An 11,372-nucleotide genomic window follows, 5' to 3' on the forward strand; every position below is an offset into this window, starting at 1 on the left:
GAGCTTATCGCTGACTTTTCAGGGAAATGAGGTCGTCACCCGATCGATGATAATAACACCAGTTTAAGAGTTATGATTGTACACTAGGACGACATTAAAAACCGGGAATTATATAATTAAAAAATTAAATAAGATCTTGGACACTATTGAACATAAAACATTACATAGGCAGAACAACATGTTTCCCCGAGCAGAGCACGTTATTTATATATAATTAGTGGAAAAATATATTATATCTAATATTTTTAGTGCGAGGCATGTATAAACGTACACAGTATAAATAAGCACTATTATTATTATTATTATTATTATTATTATTATTATTATTATTATTATTATTATTATTTTGACGCTGATATATGACTAGGTGTGTTTACACGGAAGGCTAGAACTGCTGTAAACACCAGAGATAAGATGAAAATGTAGCTCTTTTAAGAGGTTTGATAGAGGAAACTGTACCAACGGAGGTCCTATCGTCTCGAGAGCGAAGAGAGGACAGGATAGAAAGCGAGCCGTTCCGAGAACGAACATTATCCCTTTAGTATCTTTTCAAAAACCGAGCAAGAGTACAGAATCGAAGAAAACCAGCTGTTCCGAGAGGATAATGTTTGCCCTTGGCTGGAATCGAACTTTCAGCTTCGATCTAACTGGTGGGAATGATATAGGGAATTGTAACAACGGAGGTCTTATCGTCCCGAAATCAAAGAGAGAACAGAGAATGATAGGATTGGAAATTGGAAGCCAGCCGTCCCGAGAACAGACCTTATCTGTTTAGGATAAAATTCGCCATTCTCGGGAATCGAACCCGGAGCTTTGAACTAAATTTTCGTTGTATTTTGTTTCAGAAATGTTCGGATGACAAGACATCTCATATTCCTACGTTTGCCAGAACAGAGCCACCTGATACTCAAGTAAGTCAGACTCAAGTAAAGGTAGGAAACACACTACCATTACGTGACGTGATAGTATTGTGGCTGTCCTGAATGAGATTACCTACAATAATATGATAAAACTTGAACTAAAACTTTCTGATTCCTCATGAGTTCACGTGACGTAAGTAATGTCCATTTTAATTTTCCTAAATTTCCTCCGGATACTTGATTCCATTTGGTAAAAACAAATTATGTAAAATTAGACTTTTTAGTCTCATTCGAGCAGGATAAACAAGGGACATACTATTCTATTCTATTAATTCCAGGTAACCAAATCCGTGATCGCTCTCCTCAAGTACTACGACTGGAAGAAGTTCTCCATCCTCTACGAAGACATCTCGCCTTGGACCACCGTGGCAGATTCCCTCAACAAAGAAGCCAAACAGGCCAACCTCAGCGTGAACCATTTCTTTCGAATGCAAGACCGACATACGTGCTGCGAAAAACAAATGCAGTGCTGTTTTGATGTGTACTACTATAATGTGATACAGAACACTCGGAATCGAACTCGGAGTAAGTCGATTGGAGGGCCACTACACCACCAGAAGAGGTCCATTCATTTTAGGGATTTTTACTTTCTATTACCCTTACGTATAGGGAACCTATACAAGGTAATGAGAAAGTATTGCAATCGGTCCAAATTTTCAAAATCTGGCAATTCAGTATCCCCCCAACAGGTCACTTTCTTATCCTGTATAGAGTGTATAGCATGAACCATACAGTACGTAATTTCATCATAAATTAATTTGTCACTTGGTTCCGACTAGCATTAGACATGGGATGAAATAAGGCATGGACATTTAAAGGCACCAAGGTTAGAAGGATATTCACAAAGGTTAGAAGGATAGTCTAAGTCAGTGTTTCTTAATTAGTTTGGCCCGCGGAACCCTTTTCAAAAGATGAACATCTTTGCGGAACCCTGAACTTTCAAGATTGCACCCCCCCCCAAGATTACACCCCCACCCTTTCCTCCTATCCTGTCATTCTTCTCTCTTCGATTCCGGGACGATAAGACCTTAGATGTTACAGTTCCCTCTATCAAACCTCTAAAAAAAAGCAGTGTAACACGTGACGTGATAGTATTGTGGCTGTCCTGAATGAGATTACCTACAATAATATGATAAAACTTGAACTAAAACTTTCTGATTCCTCATGAGTTCACGTGACGTAAGTAATGTCCATTTTAATTTTCCTAAATTTCCTCCGGATACTTGATTCCATTTGGTAAAAATAAATTATGTAAAATTAGACTTTTTAGTCTCATTCGAGCAGGATAAACAAGGGACATACTATTCTATTCTGTTAATTCCAGGTAACCAAATCCGTGATCGCTCTCCTCAAGTACTACGACTGGAAGAAGTTCTCCATCCTCTACGAAGACATCTCGCCTTGGACCACCGTGGCAGATTCCCTCAACAAAGAAGCCAAACAGGCCAACCTCAGCGGATTATAAAAAAAAGGGACATACTATTCTATTCTATTAATTCCAGGTAACCAAATCCGTGATCGCTCTCCTCAAGTACTACGACTGGAAAAAGTTCTCCATCCTCTACGAAGACATCTCGCCTTGGACCACCGTGGCAGATTCCCTCAACAAAGAAGCCAAACAGGCCAACATCAGCGTGAACCATTTCTATCGAATGCAAGACCGACATACGTGCTGCGAAAAACAAATGCCGTGCTGTTTTGACGTGTACTACTATAATGTGATACAGAACACTCGGAATCGAACCCGGAGTAAGTCGATTGGAGGGCCACTACACCACCAGAAGAGGTCCATTCATTTTAGGGATTTTTTTTTAAATATGATCACTTTCTTGTTTCTTGGCGTTTGGTTTTTAACGCGGTACTAAAAATAGAAATAATAGGAGATAAGATTCAAACATTCCAAAGACTTTTTTTTCTTTTTCCAAGGAGTTAAACGTCACGGCTAAGGTTTTACATGACGGGGGTTTTACCCTCCATTCAGTCTGCCAGGGAAAAGACAGCAGCCCACAAGTGCCCAGATGGTCACCCATCCGGAGTGATCCATCATCTAACGTGCTATCGCCGCTTGCTAATATGAAGTTTTGGACCAAGCTTAGTTACCCAATCTTTTGATGTAAACAAGGCCTGAGATCAGTGCACCCAGATCCTAGATAATGTTAGCTAAAGAAAACTGGTCTATCTAGTATAATTAAATAATTATAAATCATCTCAGTATCATAATACGTGAAGCCGATTGTAAATCAGCTTTTTTCTTTTTCCAAGGAGTTAAACGTCAAAGGTTTTAAATGACGGGGGTTCTACCCTCCATTCTGTCTGCCAGAGAAAAGACAGCAGCCCACAAGTGCCCAGATGGTCACCCATCCGGAGTGATCCATCATCCAACGTGCTATCCCCGCTTGCTAATATGAAGTTTTCGACCAAGCTCAGTTACCCAATCTTTTGATGTAAACAAGGTCTGAGATCAGTGCACCTAGATAATGTTAGCTAAAGAAAACAGCAGTCTATCTAGTATAATTAAATAATTATAAATCATCTCAGTATCATAATACGTGAAGCCGATTGTAAATCAGCTTTATTTCATAGTTATCTAGTATACACCGGATAATAGTATAAGTACACCGGATCTCTTTGGACCTAAAAAAATAATAGTAAAAATATACATACTTTTATTACTTATTGTTAGGCTTGCCAAATATCCAAAATGTCGATTCGGGACGCGAATCCGCGAACATAATCGCGAAATTCGCGAACATAATCGCAAAATCCGCGACCATAATCGCCAAATCCGCGAACAAAATCGCCAAATCCGCGAACATAATCGCCAAATCCGCGAACATAATCGCGAAATCTGCGAACATAATCGCGAAATTCGCGAACATAATCGCCAAATCCGCGAACATAATCGCGAAATCCGCGAACATAATCGCGAAACCCGCGAACATAATCGCCGAAAATGCCGGGCGCAGGAACAGTAATCGCGAAATCCGCGAACATATCGCGAGCAATGCGAGAACATACATCGCGAAATTCCCGGAATATCGAGAATCGGCAAATCGCGCGAACATAATCGCGAAATCCGAGCAACCGATAATCGCCAATCAGCGAACAAATCGCCAAATCCGACGCACCATATCGCGAAGATCCCGCGAGACAAATTCGCGCCAAATCCCGCGACATAAATCGCGAAATCCATAGGAAACATGTAAATCGCGAAGATCCACGCGAACATACATCGCCAAATCCTGCGAACATAGATCGCGAAATCAGTCGAAACATAGATCGCGAAATCGCGAACATAAATCGCGCGAAATCGCGAACATTAATCGCGAAATCCGGCGAACATATCCGAAAAATCCGCGAGACATATAATCGCGAAATCCGCGAACATAATCGCGAAATCCGCGAACATAATCGCGAAATCCGGCGAACATAATCGCGAAATCCGCGGAATCATAATCGCCGAAATCCGCGAACATAATCGCCAAATCCGCGAACAAAATTGCCAAATCCGCGAACATAATCACGAAATCCGCGAACATAATCGCGAAATCCGCGAGCACAATCGCCAAATCCGCGAACATAATCGCGAAATCCGCGAACACAATCGCCAAATCTGCGAACATAATCGCCAAATCCGCGACCATAATCGCGAAATCCGCGAACATAATCGCGAAATCCGCGAATCCAAGGGACCAGCTCATTTTTTCGTTTAAGGCTGTTTAATACAACATTTTCTCGTTTATAAAGGTTTAGCAAAGAAGTGGAAGAGCAAACTGATGAAAGCATGACAAATTTAAACAAGACAAGTTAAGAACAAATTCTGATTTATAGAGGTAGGTACCTAATTTTAAAGTTAAAAAACGCGTCCCGAATTTTTTCTGGGACAAAAACGGGAATTCGGGACAAAACGCCCCAAAATGAAAAACTGAACGGGACGCCGGGACACCCCCTGAAATTCGGGACTGTCCCGGCCAATTCGGGACGTTTGGCAAGCCTACTTATTGTTATAAAAAAAAGAGGTTTAAAAGGGAACTCGTAACGCCGGAGGTCTTAGTGCCCCTAGATCGAAGAGAAAAGGAGATCAGGATAAGAGAAAGCAAGCCGTTCCGAGAACAAATTTCATCTGTTTAGTCTAATTTCAAAGTGTAATAGTCTAATTTCTACACCTACACCTAGCAATCACCTATACCATTTAATATCCATGTGTTTTTTTTTAAATCTCATTTTAGTGTAACAGTTTTTTCTTAGTAGTATGCTATGTCGTTTTGGCAACCCTAACTTTGGGCAGTCCGTCAGTAAATTTTATTGATTGTTTTTCTCATTTGTTTCAGTTTACGTGTTCCTGGGCTCAGTGGTTAGTCTGATAGAGCTGATGGCCGTCATGCAAAGTCTCAATATGTTTGCCAACGGAGAGTATTTCGTTATCTATGTGGATCTCATGACTTACAACGAGATTGAGGCGCACAAATATCTTTACAGTGAGTATTTTTATATTGCCTCGTAAGCGCTAGGTCGCGGGTTCGATTCCCGACCGGGGCGGATTTTATCCTGAACAGATAATGTTCATTCTCGGAATGGCTGGCTTTCTCCTATCCTGTCATTCTTCTCTCTCCATATTTCAATAAAATTTATATTGCCTCGTAAGCGCTAGGTCGCGGGTTCGATTCCCGACCGGGACGGATTTTATCCTGAACAGATAATGTTCATTCTCGGAATGGCTGGCTTTCTCCTATCCTGTCATTCTTCTCTCTCCATATTTCAATAATCTTTTTACACTTTTAATGCCGCCACTGGTCGCTACTCGATTAAAGTAGCTACTCAATTACCCTCAAGAGACTGAGTGCACCCCGAACTCCAAGCACAGAGCTGGAAAAACTTCGAACCCGGGACTTCCGGCGTCCTGGCCTGCTGCTGCTATAGGGGGAAAAATAGCTCTTTAATGTTGCTAGATTTTTGTTTGGGCAAATTATGTAAAATTAGACTTTTTAGTCTCATTCGAGCAGGATAAACAAGGGACATACTATTCTATTCTATTAATTCCAGGTAACCAAATCCGTGATCGCTCTCCTCAAGTACTACGACTGGAAGAAGTTCTCCATCCTCTACGAAGACATCTCGCCTTTTGGGTTGCGGCACCTATTGTCGATTTATCCGCATTAGGCGTGCTGGCCTATTGTGATACCCACTCGGGCACGGAGGTTGCTTTACTAACTAATATTATTTCTATCACCTCCAGGGATCGCGGATATGAATCGACACAAGTCCTGTCTGGAGATGAAAGACCTGTATGCCCGGGCGCGCTCCCTATTGGTCGTAGTTCTGTCACCTCCGGGCTCGGACTATGCCCAGTTTGTAGAGCGAGTGAAGAAGTACAACACCCTGGATCCGTTCAACTTCACGGACAAGTTCCCCTATCAGCCCGACCAGAACGATTTCCAATTTGAGAAGGTGAGTACCCAAACAACGCTAGACCAAAAATCTAGCAACATTAAAGAGCTATTTTTCCCCCTATAGCAGCAGCAGGCCAGGACGCCGGAAGTCCCGGGTTCGAAGTATTTCCAGCTCTGTGCTTGGAGTTCGGGGTGCATTCAGTCTCTTGAGGGTAATTGAGTAGCTACTTTAATCGAGTAGCGACCAGTGGCGGCATTAAAAGTGTAAAAAGATTATTGAAATATGACCAGGCCTAGTTAGCGCGTCTGCCTTGTGCTAGGTCGCGGGTTCGATTCCCGCCAAGGGCGAATTTTCCAGACCTGTGTGTTATTGTTGTTGTTACAAATGTCGGAATGTTTGACCGGTAGGCCATTTTTCCCTTTTTGCATCCCAGAATTTCTCTATTGCCAGGCCTAGCTAGCGCGTCTGCCTTGTGCCAGGTCGCGGGTTCGATTCCCGCCAAGGGCGAATTTTCTAGACCTGTGTGTTATTGTTGTTGTTACAAATGTCGGAATGTTTGACCGGTAGGCCATTTTTCCCTTTTTGCATCCCAGAATTTCTCTACAATGTCATTGCTGGCTTCCAAGGCGGGGCAGGAGCCAGGATGAGAAGAGTTCATAGGGGAGCTTAAGGAACAGAGAGGATACTTAGGAGAATCTTTAAGGCGAATACCTGTTTAAAAAGGTTCGTTCTCGGAACGGCTGGCTATCTCTTATCCTTTTCTCTTCTCTCTTCGCTTTCGGGACGATAGGACCTTAGCAGTTACAATTTTCCCTCTATCAAAACCTCTTTAAAAAATTAAAAAAAAAAAAAAATCCAATAATTTTCGATTTTCTTTTCTATTCCAGATCATTTCAATCTACGCCGCCTACCTGTACGACAGCGTGCGGCTGTAGCCAGGCCTAGTTAGCGCGTCTGCCTTGTGCTAGGTCGCGGGTTCGATTCCCGCCAAGGTAGACCTGTGTGTTATTGTTGTTACAAATGTCGGAATGTTTGACCGGTAGGCCATTTTTCCCTGTTTGCATCCCAGAATTTCTCTACAATGTCATTGCTGGCTTCCAAGGCGGGGCAGGAGTTAGGATGAGAAGAGTTCATAGGGGAGCTTAAGGAACAGAGAGGATACTTAGGAGAATCTTTAAGACGAATACTTGTTTAAAAAGGTTCCTTCTCGGAACGGCTGGCTATCTCTTATCCTTTTCCATTCTCTCTTCGCTTTCGGGACGATAGGACCTTAGCAGTTACAGTTCCCTCTATCAAAACCTCTTTAAAAAAAATCCAATAATTTTCGATTTTCTTTTCTATTCCAGATCATTTCAATCTACGCCGCCTACCTGTACGACAGCGTGCGGCTGTATGCAGACGCCCTAAATGCCCTCCTCAATAGAGAGGGTACCAATCTGACTGAGGAACAAATAGACAGTGTAGCCCTGAATGGTACCGCCATAATAGCTGAGATTATCAAACGAGGCACCTACCATAGTAAGTCTCACTCGAACCACTAACCTCCAGATCTCGCCAACCACTATTTAAATCTTACGATCGGCTAGGCCGCGGGTTCGATTCCCGCCCGGGGTGGATTTCATCCTGACCGGATAATGTTCGTTCCTGTCTTCCTTTTCTCTCTTCGGTCTTATCGTCCTGTAACTGTTAAGGTCATATTGTCCTGAAAGGGATAGGAGAGAGCCAGCCGTTCCGAGAACGAAAAAGGTCCGTTCTCGAAACGGCTGGCTTTCTCCTATCCTGTCCTACTTCTCTCTTCGATTTCGGGACGATAAGACCTTAGCAGTTACAGTTCCCTCTATCAAACTTCTTGAGAAAAAGTTGAAGTGATATTTCTATAGTGTTATTTCTGTCTTTGGGCAGGTCATCAATAAATTGTTATTGATTGTTTCTCTCTTCTATTCTATTCCAGGTGTAACAGGCTCCACAATCAAGCTAGATGACAATGGGGATTCCGAGGGCAACTTTTCAGTGCTCGCATTCAAACCTAAAGTTTAATGGTACCGCCATAATAGCTGAAATTATCAAACGAGGCACCTATCATAGTAAGTCATATAACACACTGGCCTCACGTCATGCGAGCTCACGTGACGTGAGGGTAATGTGGCTATCGTGAATGAAATCACCTACTAGGAACAAATAGACAGCGTAGCTCTGAATGGTACCGCCATTATAGCTGAGATTATCAAACGAGGCACCTATCATAGTAAGTCATATAACACACTGGCCTCACGTCATGCGAGCTCACGTGACGTGAGGGCAGGGTACCAATCTGACTCAGGAACAAATAGACAGCGTGGCCCCGTCATGCGAGCTCACGTGACGTGAGGGCGTGAATGAAATCACCTACTAGGAACAAATAGACAGCGTAGCTCTGAATGGTACCGCCATAATAGCTGAGATTATCCAGATCTATTCCATTCTATTTTATTCCAGGTGTAACAGGCTCCACAATCAAGCTAGATGACAATGGGGATTCCGAGGGCAACTTTTCAGTGCTCGCATTCAAACCTAAACGTTTCTCTCTTCTATTTAATTCTATTCTATTCCAGGTGTAACAGGTTCCACAATCAAGCTAGATGACAATGGGGATTCCGAGGGCAACTTTTCAGTGCTCGCATTCAAACCTAAAGATATTCAATTCAGCGTTATCAATGAGCAAGGCCAGAAGTCCCAGTTCTCCTGCCCGTTCAATATGATTCCCGTAGCTGGGTTCCTGCACGGGCCAGTACCGGTAAGATATGACTAATAAAATTTGACTTGAAACTAAATTTTGGGGGGCACGGTTGGTCCAGTGGTAACGCGCTTGCTTGCCATGCAGAAGGTCCCGGGTTCGAATCCCACCATCGACAAAAATTTGCACGGTTGGTCCAGTGGTAACGCGCTTGCTTGCCATGCAGAAGGTCCCGGGTTCGAATCCCACCATCGACAAAAATTTGTACTCGTTTTTCGATTGCAAATATTTCAACGGGTTACTTTCTGGTGTTCTCGTGTTGACCCAGCACCTAAATGGGAAGTATTGTGTCTCTTCTCGCCCATCTGATGAGAGACATACTACGGGATGGGCTTACGTTAAATAATAATAAAAAAAAATAATAATAATAATCAATTAGTGTTAGGTAAGTTTGAATCTGAGTAGTTCACTGAAAAGAGCAGATCTTTTTTATAACTCACTCACTCTTTACACATGTCTACTTGCAAAGGTCCAAACGAAATTTATTTAGCTCTGACTCTCTGACCGAGTAGTTCACAAGTTCTTTATTTCAACTCACTCCCTGTATGATAAACTGAGTCATTTCACAAGGGCACCGCATCTTCTTCCTTCTCATTGTTGAGCACTTTCTGAATCTCCTGGAAGGATTTCCCTTTCGTCTCAAACACGAACAGAAACGTGAACACCACATGGACCGCGCTAGCCACCGCGTAGAACACAAACATCCAATGCAGGCCCAGATTCAGTTGCACTATCTTGTAGAACTTGTTGATCATAAACGACGCGAGGGCGAACCGCGCTAGCCACCGCGTAGAACACAAACATCCAATACAGGCCCAGATTCAGTTGCACTATCTGCCGCGCTAGCTACCGCGTAGAACACAAACATCCAATGCAGGCCCAGATTCAGTTGCACTATCTTGTAGAACTTGTTGATCATAAACGACGCGAGGGCGAACGCGATAGACGCGATAGAAGCCGCGGAGCTCTTCACATTCGTAGGGAAAAGTTCCGAAAGTAGCGTCGTTGGGATGATACCTATCCCTAAGGAGTAGGTTATCCCGAAAAGCGACGTAAACGTGTAGGAGACCCAGTAGGGGAGATCCCAAAAGAAGCAAGCGGCCAGGACTAACATAACGCCGCTACTCAGAAATGCAGACAGCATATTAAGCGGCTTTCGCCCGACTATATCGACAAGCGGGGAGCACGCGAAATTCGTCACCACTAGGAGTACGGAAAAAATAATCATACATTCCGTACGGCCTATTAATCCCTTATTCTCGGGAAGAGTCGTCGAGGCGTACGATAAAATCGTGCTCACACCACTCAAACGCTGTAAAAACGACGTGACGAGTACGATAATAAGCGCCCGTCTGTACGGTTTTTTCGAGACGAGTTCCCCGTAGCCGCTTTTGTTCTTCATGTTTTCGTTCGTGGAGGTCACGATTTCGTCGAGAATTCCCTCCAAATCGTCGGATTCCCCCGAGCCTTTGTACCACTGGAGGGAATTTTTCGCGCCGGTGGGATTATTATTCATAACGTGATAGTAAGGCGTCTCTGGGATAAAGGTGAACGTAGCTAGGAAGATGATTGGTATGATTGCTAGAATGATGTTGAGGCCTTGGTAATGAATGTAGGGACCGACGCAAAGGGAGAAGAGTATACCGGCGTACAGGTGGCCCGTGAACATGGTGCTGAGGGTGCCTCGGATTTCTTTGTCGGTCACCTCCGCTATGAACATGGGTACCACGGTTCCAATTGTGTAGTGACGAGTCGATGGGTTCTACAAGTGACGGACTTTGGTCTACACGAGCTAAGGCACTGTGCTGAGAACGACAGTATTGGGGAACATCAGTATTATAGGAGTAAGTATTGAGTATTATAATAATAATAGACTCTTGAGTGGAAGGTAACCACTAGGCGAGGTTAACGCCGGAGGCGTTTTCTACCACCTAACCCTTAGAGCTTCCCGATACCTGGGGAACAAATCAGAAGAATGGAGCAGTTGCAAATGGGTAAAAATTATAAAAAGGGGTCGATTCCCATGTAAAAAGTTGGGAAAAATCCAAATCTGAGGTCAAAACTCCGAAAAAATAACTGTAAAAGGTTGAAAATTCAATTTTTTGGAAAGCACGGGCGAACCTCTCCGCATACACATCTCACCCGCGTGCAAAGCCGCTTTGGACAAACTAGGCGGCTACATAGTGGAGGAAAGGGGCGTGGTCTGTATGAAGGGGAAGGGCGAGGTGCTCACCTATTGGCTGGTGGGAGCTACTGAGGGCGCGGTACAGGGGAGAGAGGTATGTATA

General features: G+C 43.5%; 1 protein-coding gene across 1 annotated transcript in view; it reads left to right on the forward strand.

Moving 5' to 3' along the window:
* LOC103513210 (receptor-type guanylate cyclase Gyc76C) overlaps positions 1–11,372 on the forward strand; it is a gene marked incomplete in the record, with an annotated part of 53,885 nt that overhangs the window by 12,437 nt on the left and 30,076 nt on the right. Inside the window, 7 exon segments of the mRNA XM_026826473.1 lie at positions 1,199–1,445; positions 5,252–5,398; positions 6,157–6,368; positions 7,658–7,829; positions 8,263–8,342; positions 8,484–8,556; positions 8,903–9,084. Of these exon segments, the coding sequence (XP_026682274.1) occupies positions 1,199–1,445; positions 5,252–5,398; positions 6,157–6,368; positions 7,658–7,829; positions 8,263–8,342; positions 8,484–8,556; positions 8,903–9,084 (1,113 nt within the window).

The sequence above is a fragment of the Diaphorina citri genome, unplaced genomic scaffold (genome assembly GCF_000475195.1).
Source record: "Diaphorina citri unplaced genomic scaffold, Diaci psyllid genome assembly version 1.1 scaffold940, whole genome shotgun sequence".
In the NCBI taxonomy this organism is placed as follows: domain Eukaryota; kingdom Metazoa; phylum Arthropoda; class Insecta; order Hemiptera; family Psyllidae; genus Diaphorina; species Diaphorina citri.